The 14,608-nt window shown below is 53.1% G+C and overlaps 2 protein-coding genes across 2 annotated transcripts in view; one reads left to right on the top strand and one right to left on the bottom strand.

Annotated features, from left to right (window-relative positions):
• LOC137463911 (zinc finger protein 271-like) overlaps positions 1 to 14,608 on the top strand; it is a 309,559-nt gene that overhangs the window by 177,800 nt on the left and 117,151 nt on the right. The gene's annotated exons all lie outside the window — the stretch shown is intronic.
• Positions 1,928 to 13,233, bottom strand: LOC137463948 (olfactory receptor 14A16-like; the record flags this gene model as incomplete). The annotated part of the gene is made up of 2 exons (XM_068175295.1): positions 13,170 to 13,233; positions 1,928 to 2,865 (listed from the first exon to the last, which is right to left on the bottom strand). Coding segments are annotated over exons 1-2 (1,002 nt in total), but the record flags the coding sequence as incomplete, so codon positions are not given.

The following is a 14,608-nucleotide window of genomic DNA, read 5'->3' on the forward strand; positions in this document are numbered from 1 at the left end:
GGCAGGAGGGCTCTACAGAGGGCCCTGGATGGGCTGGATCCAGGAACCAAATCCAACAAGGTGAGGTTTAACAAGTCCAAGTGCCAGGTCCTGCACCTTGGCCACAACAACCCCTGCAGCGCTACAGGCTGGGGACAGAGTGGCTGGACAGCAGCCAGGCAGAAAGGGACCTGCAGGGACTGATGGACAGCAGGCTGGACATGAGCCAGCAGTGGTCCCAGGTGACCAAGAAGGCCAATGGCTCCTGGCCTGGATCAGGAATGGTGTGGCCAGCAGGAGGAGGGCAGTGATTCTTCCCCTGTGCTCAGCACAGGTTGGGCAGCACCTCGAGTGCTGTGTCCAGTTCTGGGTCCCCCAATTTAGGAAGGACCTGGAGGTGCTGGAGCGTGTCCAGAGAAGGGCAACAAGGCTGGTGAGGGGTCTGGAGCACAAGTGCTGTGAGGAGCGGCTGAGGGAGCTGGGGTTGTTGATCCTGGAGAAGAGGAGGCTCAGGGAGACAAGGCGGTGTCAGGGCACAGGTTGGACCTGATGATCTCCAAGGTCTTTTCCAGCCTTGCTGATTCTGGGATTCTCTGAAACCACACATGGAGCAATTGCAGGAGGAGCCCTGGGCCCCCTCTTTAGAAGCTCCAGCAGCCCAGGTCCCTCAGCTTCTCCTCACAGCCCCAAAGCCCATCCTGTCAGTCCTGCAGAGCCTCTGCAGCCCCTCCTCACTGCCCAGAACAGGCAGCCCCACAGCCAGACACAGCAGCCCAGATGTGCCCCCCTGGCCTGGGGTGCCTCTGGCAAGGGAGCAGCACGAGGCACTGCAGGAGCCTGCAGGCAATTCCTGCAGCACTTGTGGGATGATCCTGCTCCCCAGCGGACATTCCCAAACTTTCTGGCTGACTGCAGCGGCCAGGACAAAGCTGAGTGGTTTCCCTGGCGTCCCCCAGCCCTTCCTGGCCCCAGGGGCTGCTGGCATTTGTGCTCCCTCAGGTTCATGTCCCCACAGCAGCAGCATGGGGGTGCTCCCGCCTGCTGTGTGCAGTGCAAACAGGGGCTCCTGAGCCAGTGCTGCCGTGGCTGTGCCTGCAAGGATGCGGCACCTGTGTGAGCTGGGGGAGAGGCCAGGGCTGCAGAGGGGGGATGTTGTTGGCAGCTCCATGAGGACGCTCTGGGACGCTGCCCTGGGCTTTCCAGCGCACTGGGGATGGATCAGCCCCTGCTCTGCTGCTCCTTCCCCTCTCCCCCGGGGTCCTTGCAGAGCACCAGCCATGCTGTTTGCCCCCAGCCTGCCCACGGTCAGCCTGGGGCTGCTCACGGGGGTTTTCTGTGCTGAGCATTGGCCTGGCCGTGTTCTTGAGAGAGCCTGGGCAAGGAGCCTGGAGCCCCCAGGCCCTGGCCTGAGGCGTCAGCGCTGCCCCAGCAGTGCCCATGGGCTGTCCCTGCTGCAGCCCCGGCACTGCCACCCCCAGGACTGTGCCCGGCCCCGAGAGCACTCAGGCCCTGCAGCAACACCAGGGCCACCAGGGCAGTGGGGCAGGGCCACGGGAGCAGCACTGGCAACACCAAGTGCTGCTGCTGCTGGGCACAGCTGCTGTGCCAGCACTGATCTGCCCCCAGCTCTGCACACAGACATTGCTGCTGCAGCTCCAGAGAAGGCAACAAAAGGGCATCTCTGCAGAAAACTTTGCTGGGACATCCTTGAGTTCCTTTAAAGCCCCTGAGATCGCAACCCCTCATTGACACAGTCTGTGGCCACAGGGAAGGTGGAGGGAAACAAAAGGAGAAATTGCACAAACATTGACATTTTCTTGTGGTCAATATTTTAAAAACTAAAACAAAGTAAAAAATCCCACAACCAAACAACAAGAACTATAAAAGATTACTTTTATTTCAAGTGATTTGCAGAAATTGGCCAGTTGTTTAATGTTCCTGAAAAACGTCCAGTCATCAGTGTCCACACTGCAGCCTTGAGCTCCTGGTTCCTCAGGCTGTAGATGAGGGGGTTCAGGGCTGGAGGCACCACCGAGTACAGAACTGACAGGGCCAGATCCAGGGATGGGGAGGAGATAGAAGAGGGCTTCAAGTGTGCAAGTATGCCAGTGCTGAGGAACAGAGAGACCACGGCCAGGTGAGGGAGGCAGGTGGAAAAGGCTTTGTGCCGTCCCTGCTCAGAGGGGATCTTCAACACAGCCCTGAAGATCTGTACATAGGAGAAAACAATGAACACAAAACAACCAAATGCTAAGGATGTAATGACAACAGAAACTCCAAGTTTCCTGAGGTAGGATTTGGAGCAGGAGAGCTTGAGGATCTGTGGGATTTCACAGAAGAACTGGCCCAGGACATTGCCATGGCACAGGGGCAGGGAAAATGTATTGGCTGTGTGCAGCAGAGCACTGAGAAAGGCACTGGCCCAGGCAGCTGCTGCCATGTGGGCACAAGCTCTGCTGCCCAGGAGGGTCCCGTAGTGCAGGGGTTTGCAGATGGACACGTAGCGGTCGTAGGACATGATGGTCAGGAGGGAATACTCTGCTGAGATGAAGAAGGCAAAAAAAAATAGTTGGGCAGCACATCCTGTGTAGGAGATGGTGCTGGTGTCCCAGAGGGAATTGTGCATGGCTTTGGGGACAGTGGTGCAGATGGAGCCCAGGTCGCTGAGGGCCAGGTTGAGCAGGAAGAAGAACATGGGTGTGTGCAGGTGGTGGCCGCAGGCTACGGCGCTGATGATGAGGCCGTTGCCCAGGAGGGCAGCCAGGGAGATGCCCAGGAAGAGGCAGAAGTGCAGGAGCTGCAGCTGCCGCGTGTCTGCCAGTGCCAGCAGGAGGAAGTGGCTGATGGAGCTGCTGTTGGACATTGGCTGTGGCTGCACGTGGGGACCTGTTCATGGAGAAAGGACAGTGACAAGTCAGGAGAGGCTGGCAGTAGCTGGTTTAGGAATTGTTTTCCTATCCACACATAATTCCTGGCTCTCTGAGGTCAGAAATCCCCAGCATTCCTACTGCACTCAGCATTTGCCACTGAGAGATGTGAGAGGCAAAGGATTCCCTGTGGCTGAGGGAAGGTGAGGGGCTGGATGGGCTTGTTCCCAACTGCCCTGGCTTTGCACCTTTGGCTGCAATCAGAGCACAATCACACTCCCGGGTCACCCTGGGATAATCCAGACCCTGCCCAGAGCAGAGGGATCCCTGAATGTCTCACCCTCTCCAAAGGTCTCTGGGCAAGCTCTCAGCACCCCCTTGTGCCAAGGACACTCACGGCTCCCTTGGCCAACCCAGCAGCATTTCCTCAGCTGTGGCATCTCTGCACTTCCCCGTGGGACATTCAGGGAACTCCCAGAGGCTCTGGCACAGCTCTGCACGCAGGAGGGCAGCTCAGAGCTGGGAAGGGCACAGCAAGGAGATCCTCGGCTGTGCCCATGATGGGATCTCAGGGAGGGGCTGAGCTCATTCCCCTTTCCCATGGACTGCTTTGCCCACAGCCCCACAGGTCCCAGGGAAGCTTGGACACCCCATTCCCATGGGCAGCCCTGCCTGGCAGGAATGCCAAGGGCAGTGCCTGACTCAGCTGCTGCAAATGCCGGAGCCTCCCTGAGAGCACCAGAAAACACTGACAATATCAGGGGAGTGCAGAAACAGGAGAAGATGTTGTGGTGCTGTGCCTGAGAGGGCAGGGCAGAGACAGCCGGGCACTCAGGACAGTGTTCCCGTGCCCAGCTGTGCCCGGCACCTCCCACACACCAACAGTGCCCTCCTGCCCCAGCACTGCTCTGTTCAGCCCCCTCTGCTTCCCCGAGCATCTCCCTGGGCCTGGACATTCCCTCCTGAGAGGTGCCTTGTCCCTGCCAGCGCTCACAGAGCCCATCCCACCCTGGGTGCCCTCGGCCCGGCCCTACAGAAACCTGCCTGTGTGCAGGGCCCTGGCTGGGGCAGGGTCTGTGTGCAGCTGGGCGAGGGCAGCTCAGGAGAGCCCTGCTGGGCCCTGCAAAGGTGATGCTGCTGCTGTCCAGGGCTGAGGAGTGGCTGAAGGCCCTTTGGGAGGCTGCCAGCAGAGAGACTGACCACCCAAAGTCACAGTTCAGGAGTCTCTATAAATGTTCAAACATTGCTTTGATGATCCTGTGTGTCCCTTTCAACTCAGAATGTTCTGTGATTCTGGGATCACAATTCCTGTTCTGCTTCTCTCATCCCCCTGTTGTCTATAATCAAAAGAGGAAAAAAAAAAAAAACCAAAAACCTTGCAACAAAGTTAGAACAGTAAAGTAAAAACAGTGTTAGACCAGTAAAGTAAAAAACAGACCTTTATTGGAAGCTTCCAGGTGTCCCAGTGGGGATGGGTCATACCTGGCCCCTGATTTCAACAATTTATTATGGTTGATTAATTAGGATATTTAACAGGAAAATCCAGTAGGAGATTCAGTTGCCCCAGTAACAACCCCTTGCTCAACCCATTGGAGTAGGTCCAAGGGTTTTTTTTGCATGTTTTTGTTATGACTGCTTAAATTCTGCTCAAAAACAAAAATATTCTTCTTGTGGGTCCTCTTCCAGATCATAAGACTATATAGTATTTCAGGAATGTATTTAGACAGGTTATTTTTCTAAAATCTAAGAGAAAGGTTAGGAAATGTACTAGAGTTAATTAAGGATTATAGTTATAAAAGTACATAACAGTAGTTTAATAGAGTTAATTAAGAGTTATATAGAGTTAAGTAAGGATTATATTTTTATAACTATATAATAGTAATTTACAGAGCTACAAATATATGAAAAATGAATAAAAAGCAGAAATCTTTTTGTCACCACCACAACTTTCTCATCCTTCTGCAAGCAGGAAATGGAAAACACTCTCAGGAAAGCTCCTGAGCTTTACAGCAATCCCAGGTTTACCTTCTTTGGGAAGTGTCCTGCGGAGCTGTGCCCAGGCTGGTCTGGAGCAGAGAGCAGCCCTGCCCCAGCCAGCAGCTCTCAGCAGCAGCACCTGCCCTGCTCAGGGTGGCTCCTTCCCCCCACAGCTTCTCTCCAGCGCTGGGAGCAGCTCCCCGGGCCGGCTGAGAGCTGTCCCTGGCAGGCAGCAGAGTCCCTGGCCCAGCACAGCGCCCTGGGCTGCAGGACCCTGCTCTGCAGGACAGCCCTGGACACCCCTGGCTGCTCTGCACAAGAGATGATCAGAGAATGGACTCACAGGGTCTGTGGGCATTGGGATGTTCCAGCTGTAGGAGATCACTCCAGGAGCTGCAGCTGCATTGTCCTGCAGCCAGAGGTTCCTGTGCCAAGGGCTGCCAGTGATTCTGCCCCAGGCACTTCTCAGCACCTTCCCAGCCCTGACTGATGGAAGCTCTCTGTGCCTCTGTGCTGTGCCCGGGCTGGCTGCAGGCAGTGCCCCAGCCCTGCTGGGCTGGGAGAAGAGCTGCTCATCCAGAGAAATGTGCTTTTGAAGCTCTCCTTGGTTGCCAGGCTCACCCTCTGTGCCAGGAGCCCGGCCCAGCTCAGCAGCACAGACACAGCACAAGGACTTTAATGACCCTCTGGGGCTTTGTGCTCAGGCCCTGAACATCAGGCCCTGAGAGGGAGCTGCAGAAACCTCTCCAGAACTCCAAGTCAGAATCCAGCTCCAAAGTTCCTTTGACTTTTAATGGGTCCCACTGAGGGACACGACTGAGAAAGTGTCCCCAGGCCCCAGGCAGAGCAGAGAACTGGAGGCACTGATGACAGGTGGGGACAAAGAGAAGCCAAGTCTTGGTGCCCTGGGGCACAGCAGGCTCTGTGCCACCAAGGGCTGTCAGGAGACACCTTGTCCTGAGGCACTGGGGCCTCCTGGCACAGCCCCAGCCAGGCTGGGCACTGTCAGCCCCTTGTCCTGCCCTCAGCATCCCCCCCTAGCCCACATCCCAGTGGCCTCAAGGATCTGCTGGAAGGAGTCCCTGGGGAGCCTTGCTCAGGAATGGCCCTGGGGGCTCCTTCATGCTCCCAGGGACTGCAGGTTTTTCAAAGCACTTTGGCTTTGGCTTTTGCCTTAGAGTCTCTGAGAGCTTTGTTCAATCATGGCCCCAATTATCTGCTGTAATTAGTCCCTGGAGAGGCTTTGTCAGGAACAGCACCCAGTGGGGCTCATTAATGCTTCAAGGTACTTCAGTTCTTTTCAGGTACTTGGTGTTTCCCTTCTGATCCAGACTCTGTGAGAGGTTTGTGCAATCATGGCCCCAATTATCTGCTTTAACGAGTCCCTGGGGAGCTTTGTACTGACACTCAGTGGGGCTCATTGATGCTTTGAGATACTCAAGGAGTTTAAGGTACTTTGGATTGTCCTTTCCACAATGAGAGGTTGTTGTGCTATTTTGAGTCTCCGAGAGGTTTTTGTGCCATCCTGGCCTCTAGTTCTCTACCCCAAGGAGTCCATGAGGAGCCTGTGTTGGGGATGGACCTCAGTGGCATCCATTAATATCTTGAGAAACTTTGGGGTTTTTCCTCTGACTTTGACTCCTGGACAGGTTTGTGCAATCTCCTCTCAGGCCCTGAGGTTCCAGGGCTCAGCTCCAAATGCACCATGGGGCTCATTTGGATCAAGCAAGTCCTAACAAACCATGGCTCTGCCTTGATTTCCCTCTTGTCTGGGGCAGTTCAGCAGGAAGTTTCTGTAGTGGTTTTGGTTCACCAATTTGAGTTTTCTCAGCTAATGCATCAATTAGTGTGGTGGGTTCAGTGTTGGCTAATTACCGGGGCACTCACTAGAATATCCTTTCTCATTTCCTGCTCTGAGATAGGATTAGGAGAAAGGCAAAGTGGGCTTAAAATTTTAAAAGTGTATAAAGAAAAGTTTATTACCAGTAACTTAAAGAAAGAGTAATAAGAATCAGAGGAAAACTTTCAGAACACTTCCTCTCTCCATAGAACCTGACAATGAAGAGAGAAAAAACATAAAATTTCAGTCAGTTTTCCACCTCTAGAATAGTCTTTCTTCACTTAGGGAGAGAAGTTCCTCTTGTAAATGTTATGGAGACTTCTCCACAAGACCACAGTTGTCTCATGACTTTTCATTTACACAAATAGCAGCTGCCTGGAAAAACCTGGAATCGTGAAGTCCCTCTCATTTTTTCACAGCCTTTCCACAGCTATGTTTATGGGCCATACCAACCTATGGGGTATAAATTTAAAGATGTGGTGTTTAAGAGCAAAGGTTCTCTTCATCTATTTCTGAAATCATCGTCATCTCTGGGAAAAGAGGTCTTCTTCTCTCCCTGAGGGCATAGGTTCTCATCACTCTGCTCTCTTTCATTGTTCAAACTTCTCATGGGATCACAGCTACTTCAACATTTCCTTACATTACCATGGAGGCCTTTGCTGAACAAATCATCTCCCCATACTTTTCAATGTGTTATAGGGAAAAAGAGAGTCTGATGTATCAATTACATCCTTCTCCATAGCTTTACCAGAGGATTTCAGCCCCAAGATCAAGGCATCTCCTCATCCCTCACATCTGGGACTCAACTTCCTCTTCACTGACCTCGGTGTCTTCATGTTGCTCCTCTGTGTGCCTGCACCTTGTCCTTTTCTCTCACTCGAGGGAGGATGGAAGCACTGGAAGAGTCAATATCTCAGCCGGGGCCTGCAGATGGTTCCGTGACCCCGGCCGGGCTCGGTACTTGCGGCCGGAGCTGTTTTACCATGGAGGTTTCTGCAGCGGCTGCGCTGGGGCTGTGTCAGGCTGGGCCGCGCTGGGGCAGGGCCAGGATCTCAGCAGCCAGGCCAGAGCACAGCAGCAGCACGGCCGGGGCCCATGGCTTCTCCTCCCCTGCCCGCTGGTTGCGGGCGAACCCCAAGGGCGGCAGAACCTTGGCCGAGCCGGCCCGGCCCGGGGCTGCTCCTGGGGCCCGGCGGATCCTGGCTGGGCCCGGGCTGGCGGCGGGGCAGGGCTCGGTAGCGGCCAGATGTCAGCAACCGCAGCCACGGCCCGGCCCGGCCTCGGCCCCGCGGCCTCCCCTGCCCTGCCCGGCAGCCGACGGGGCCTGGCGGCTCCCTGGGAAGGGGCCCGGCCCCACGGCAGGAGCCGCCCGGCCTGGCCTGGCTGAGACGGGGCTGGGCCGGCCTGGTCACCTCTTTGCTGGCCAGAAGGGAAACAGACCCAGCCAGGCTTCTCCATCTTTAACTTGTGTCTTCACAGAGGCGTGTGCAGTTTCCTTAGTGGTTTAACAGATTGTCAGCTCTCAAAGCTAATTACTGATTGTTTTTTTGTCAGACACTGAGGAAACTGCTCGCAGCTTCTCTCAGGACATCACTTCCGTGATGCAAAACCACCACAACAGCACAGAGCACAGAGCTCCTTTGTCCATATGTAGTGGTCATGTGCCGAAGCCTCAAACCCCACCTTGAGAGATCTCTGGGCCCTCTCCAAGGTGTTTTCAAATGAAAACATTCAGCTCATAGTCTAAGAAAAACACCAGAGGACAGGGCCAGCCTGACCTGTCTGTCCTGGCTACTTTTGTCTGGGCGCAATCCTTGGATATACACAATTTGGGAGGCCAAAGTCTAATTTTTGCCATGGTCTTTGGCAAGAAGGCTGTTTTTATCCATAGGAAGGAAGGAACAGAGCCCTCTGTCTGGGGCAGATGAGAGGTGACCACTGGAGGACAAGGCCAGCCAGACGTACAAGGCTTTTCTGAGAGATACTTTTGCATGGAGGAAATCTTAAGGGAGCTTACCAATTTTGGCAATGGCCAACTGAAAAGAGGGACAGTTCTTTCCCTTAGCAAGGAAAGCACAGAGCCCCAGTGCTCCAGGAGCTGATGAGAGGCAGCTCTTCGCATTCCAACATCAGCCAGAGCTGTCAGGTGGACCCTGGGAGGCCAAGACAGCCAGACCTGTTCCATGTTCCCTCGGTTCCATGGGGCCCCACAGTATCCCAATGGTCCCTTGCTTCCATGAGGCCCTGAGGTGTCACAATGCCCCCTTGGTGACACGAGGCCCTGAAGGGTCAGAATGGCCTCCATGGTTCCATCAGGCCCCACAGAGTCATAATGGTCTCTGGGTCCATGAAGCCCCGCTGTGTCACCATGGCCCCTTGGTTCCATGGGCTCCAGTGGTGCCACAATGATCTCCTTGCTTCCATGAGGTCCCCACCATGTCACAGTGATCTCCATGGGAAGGAAAGAACCAAGACCCAGTGTAGCAGGGGCAGCCACCAGAGGCCAAGGCCAGCCAGAATGGATGGTACTGGCAGATTTTGCCTGGGAGCAACCCTTGGATATAGGGAATTTGGGAGCTGGAACCCCAATTTTGGCCATTTCTGCATAGATAAGGACGGTTCTTTTCCACAGGAAGGAAAGCACGGAGCCCAAGTGTTTCAAAGGCAGAAGAGGAGAGAGGTGGCTCCTGGGAGGCCAAGCCAGCCAGACCTGTTTGTCCTGGCAGCTTTTGTCATGAAGAGATCCTTGGATATATGGAATTTGGGAGGAGGAATCTCAATTTCGACCATGGACACCTTGAGAAGAAGGACGGTTTTTTTTTCCACAGGAAGGAAAGCATCGAGCCCCAGTGTTTTGAGGCAGGTGAGAGGCAGCTCCCTAGAGGCCAAGGGCAGCCAAACCTTTAAGTCCTGGCTGCTTTCACTGGGGAGCAATCCTTGGATGTACGGAGTTTTGGAGGTGGAATCCCAGTTTTGGCCATGGGCGCCTGGTCAGGATGGATGGTTTTATCCCTATAGGAAAGAAAAGCACAAAATCCAAGTGTTCTGGAAGAAGATGAAAGGTGGCCACCCTTAGGCCAAGCCAGCCAGACCTGTCTGTCCTGGCACCTTTTGTCTAGGGGCTATCCTTGGACACAGGGCATTTTGGAAGTGGAATCTCAGTTTTGGCCGTGGGTGTCTGGAAAGGAAGAGGCGTTCTTTTCATTAGCAAGGAAAGCACAGAGCCCCAGTGTTTCAGAGGCAGATGAGTGCCAGCCCTCAGGAAGCCAAGGCCAGCCAGAGTTGTCTCTCCTGGCAGCTTTTGTCTGGGAGCTATCCTTGGATATAGGGATTCTGGAGGCAGATCCCCAATGTTGGCCATGGGTGCCTAGTTAAGATGGATGTTTTTTTCCCATAAGAAAGAAAAGTACATGTTCCCAGTGTCTTAAAGGCACATGAGAGGCGGCCCCTGGGTGGCCAAGGCAGTGAGACCTGTCTCTCCTGGCAGATTTCATCTGGGAACAACCTTTGCATATAAAGAAATTTGGAGAAGGAATCCTGGTTTTGGCCCTAGGTCACTGGAGGAGAAGGACAGTTCTCTCCCATAGGAAGGAAAGCCCAGAGCCCCAGTGCTTCAGGGCAGGTGAGAAGCAGCCCTTGACATGCCAAGATGTCCTAGTTTAGGGCAAATTTGGGAGAAATCCTCCAGGAGGAGCCCCCAGAAAGTAGTCCCCCCCCGCACGGCCCTTCCCGTTCCTGGTTCAGGAAGAATTTCCTAGGAGAGAAGTGGAATAAAACCCTGTTATTCAACAAGCAGAACACTCCCCAATACAAAAAAAAACAACTAACTAATAAGCAAAAACAAAAGCATGGGCAAAGCGAAAGCAAGCAAGCCAGCAAGCAAGCAAGGAAACCTAGCCTCTCCTAGACACAAACCATGGGGGGAGGTGAGCTGGCTGATAACAAGACAAAACAAACCTTCACTTTCAGAGTCAGTCCTGAAGGCACAGAACGTAATATCAGGCACAAACAGAACACACGATTGGGGATACAAGCACCATAACGTCACCCTAGGACATTCCACCCCATATCTCCAAATTGTCAACGTAACTACCAAACATCATGTAAAAACTTTATCAAGTTAAAACTTCCATCTTTCACTTACTCATCCTTCCATCTCACTTGCTCAAATCTTCGACACTTACACATTTCCTTCTATCTCTCTTGCTCAAACCTTTGACTCTTACACATTTCCTTCTATCTCTCTTGCTCAAACCTTTGACACTTACACATTTCCTTCTGTCTCATGTCGGTGTGGTTTAATGTACAGACAGTGGCAGTAACATCCAGCAAACAGTGATATTTGCATATGAGTCTCACCCCACAATCAGATCTCCCTGAGGTACACATTGTGTTCTTCCATATTTCTGCATTATTCACCATGTACAACCTGGTCCCTGAGCAAAGACAATCCCACCAATGGGTTTGTCTGTACTCGCGGCAGAATTGATCCACACTGTCTTCCCTAACAAACCTCTGATGTGTGCCACTGGGACTTTATCTCCGTCTGCTGTATTCAGGGACTCAGACTGGGCAGGACCTGCTCCATTGGTGGAACCTCGGGTGTTAACTAACCATGTGGCCTTTGCTAAATGCTGCTCCCAGTTTTTGAAAGATCCCCCACCCAATGCTTTCAAGGTGGTTTTTAACAGTCCATTGTACCTCTCCACTTTGCCTGCAGCTGGTGCATGGTAGGGGATATGGTACACCCACTCAATGCCATGTTCCCTAGCCCATGTTGATAAGACTGCTCTTGAAATGAGTCCCGTTGTCAGACTCAATCCTCTCAGGGGTACCATGCCTGCACAGGATCTGCTTTTCAAGGCCCAGGATGGTGCTCCGGGCAGTGGCGTGAGGCACAGGGGAGGTCTCCAACCATCCCGTGCTGGCTTCTACCATTGTGAGCACGTAGCGCTTGCCTTGGCATGTCTGGGGCAGTGTGATGTAGTCAATCTGCCAGGCCCCCCCATACCTGTACTTGGACCACTGCCCACCATACCACAGGGGCTTCACCCACTTGGCCTGCTTGATCTCAGCACACATCTCACAGTCATGGATAACCTGAGAAATACTGTCCATGGTTAGATCCACCTCTTGATCTTGTGTCCACTTAGAGGTGGCATCTCTGCCCTGATGATCTGAGGCATCATGGGCCCATTGTGCTAGGAGCAACTCTCCCTTGTGTTGCCAATCCAAGTCTATCTTTGACACCTCTATCATTGCACCCTGATCTACCTGCTCGTTGTTTCGGTGTTCCTCATTAGCCCGACTCTTTGGGACATGGGCATCTACATGACAGACTTTCACAGACACATTTTCTACCCAAGAGGCAATGTCTTTCCACACATCAGTAGCCCAGATTGGTTTTCCTCTATGCTGCCAGTTGGTTGCATGGTGCACCTTCTTTAGCCCTTGTCACTTGTTCCTGCTGCTCTCCGTCAGTGAGACCAAAGTTCTCACTAGCAGCCAGTTTGTAATTATCTCCAAAATCCCAGGGCGATTCAGGTTTCCAATCCGGGTGTGCTGCATGATGAGAGTAATCCATTTGCTCCATGTGGCAGCAGTGTCGTGGAGGGTAGTGGGAGCCTTTCCTTTAAACATCCACCCCAGTGCTGTCAGTCAGGGTGCCAGGAGGAGTTGTGCTTTTGTGGCAATCACCTCGGAGGCAGCTTGAACTCCTTCATAGGCAGCCAAGATTTCCTTCTCTGTGGGAGTGCATTTGGCTTCAGACCCTCTGTAATTTCAGCTGCAGAATCCCAGTGGTCGGCCTCGAGTCTCCCCAGGCACCTTCTGCCAAAGGCTCCAGGACAGACCATTGTTCCCAGCTGCAGAGTAGAGCACATTCTTCATCTCTGGTCCCATCCTGACTGGGCCAAGGGCTACTGCCTGAGCATTCTCCTGCTTGATCTGGGCGAAAGCTTGTTGCTGCTCAGGGCCCCCGAGGAAATCGTTCTTCTTGCAGGTGACCAGGTAGGGAGGGCTCACAATCTGGCTGTACTCGGGAATGTGCATTCTCCAAAAACCTATGGCACCTAGGAAAGCTCGTGTTTTCTTCTTATTGGTTGGTGGAGACATCGCAGTGATCCTTTTGGTGACCTCAGTGGGAATCTCACACAATCCGTCTTGCAACTTTACCCCCAGGAACTGGATCTCTCGGGCAAGTCCCTTGACTTTGCTCCTCTTCATGGCAAAGCCAGCTTCCAGCAGAATCTGGATGATCCTCTCTCCTTTCTCAAATACTTCCATTGCTGTGTTCCCCCACACAATGATGCCATTGAGGTACTGCAGGTGTTCTGGAGCTTCACCCTTTTCCAGTGCAGCCTGGATCAGTCCATGGCAGATGGTGGGGCTGTGCTTCCACCCCGGGGCAGTCGGTTCCAGGTGCCTCTGGAACTGCACACCCCTCCAGGTGAAAGCAAACTGAGGCCTGCATTCTGCTGCCAGAGGAATGGAGAAAAACGTGTTACCAATATCAACAGTGGCGTACCACTTTGCTGCCTTGGACTCCAGCTCGTACTGGAGTTCCAGCATGTCTGGCACAGCAGCGTTCAGCGGTGGAGTCACTTCATTCTAGGCACGATAGTCCACAGCCAATCTCCATTGAGACTTGTGCACAGGCCAGATGGGGCTGTTGAAGGGTGAGTGGGTTTTGCTGACCATCCCTTGGCTCTCCACCTAACCGATCATTCTGTGGATGGGGATCACGGCACCTCGATTCGTCTGATACTGCCGGCGATGCACTGTTGAGGTGGCAATTTGTACTTGTTGCTTATCCACCCTCAGGAATCCTACTGCAGATGGGTGCTCTGACAGTCCAGTCAAGGTGTTCAATTGCCTAATGTCCTCTGCCTCTACAGCAGCTGTGCCAAAAGCCCACCTGAGTCCCTTTGGTTCTTTGTAGTAGCCGTTCTGGAGGAAGTCTATGCCCAGAATACCCAGGGCCTCTGGGCTGGTCACAATAGGATGTTTCTGCCACTCCTTCCCAGTCAGGCTCACCTCGGCTCCCAACAGGGCCAATTGCTGTGATCCCCCCGTCACCCCAGCAATGGAAACAGGTTCTGCCCTCACATGTCCCGATGGTATCAGGGTACACTGCGCACCAGTGTCAACTAAGGCGTCGCATTTTTGTGGCTCTGATATGCCAGGCCATTGGATCCACACTGTCCAGGAGATCCGGTTTTCCTGTGCCTGTTCCTGGCTAGAGGCAGGGCCCCTCTAACCCTGGTTATTATTTCTTTCCTGGGCATACATGGTACAGGTATCTTCAAGGGGATCTGACAGATCATACCCAGCTGCTCGGTCATGGGAGGTTGATACTATCTTCACTTTAGTGGAACTCCCTCGGTTAGTGTCCTAGGGTGACATTATGGTGCTTGTATCCCCAGTCGTGTGTTCTGTTTATGTTTGATATTATGTTCTGTGCCTTCAGGACTGACTCTGAAAGTGAAGGTTTGTTTTGTCTTGTTATCAGCCGGCTCAACTCGCCACCATGGTCTGTGTCTAGGGGAGGCTGGCTTGCTGGCTTGCTGGCTTGCTGGCTTGCTTGCTTTGCTTTGCTCTCGCTCCTGTTTTTTGCTTTTGCTTATTAGTTAGTTTAGCTGGGCAATCCAATTTTTTCCCTGGACTGTTTTTTTTTTCCTTTCCCTTTCCTGAATACCATCCCAACCTGCTCTGGACTGGAACCTGGGAAACACCAAGAAATACCGAGAGCCAGCATTTTGTGACCTGCAGCAGCCATCCCCAGCACTGGAGACCGAGAACTGGGCGACCACTCCCAGAGAGACTTTCTGAATTTGTCATCTCTTCAGAACGGTGAAAGAGTTTTTGTCATCTGGTGTTGTTTTTTTGTGTTGGGGAGTGTTTTGCTTGTTAAATAAACATGGTTTTTTTTTTTCCACTTCTCTCC

This window comes from Anomalospiza imberbis, chromosome 32 (genome assembly GCF_031753505.1).
Source record: "Anomalospiza imberbis isolate Cuckoo-Finch-1a 21T00152 chromosome 32, ASM3175350v1, whole genome shotgun sequence".
NCBI classification, from domain to species: Eukaryota; Metazoa; Chordata; class Aves; order Passeriformes; family Viduidae; genus Anomalospiza; species Anomalospiza imberbis.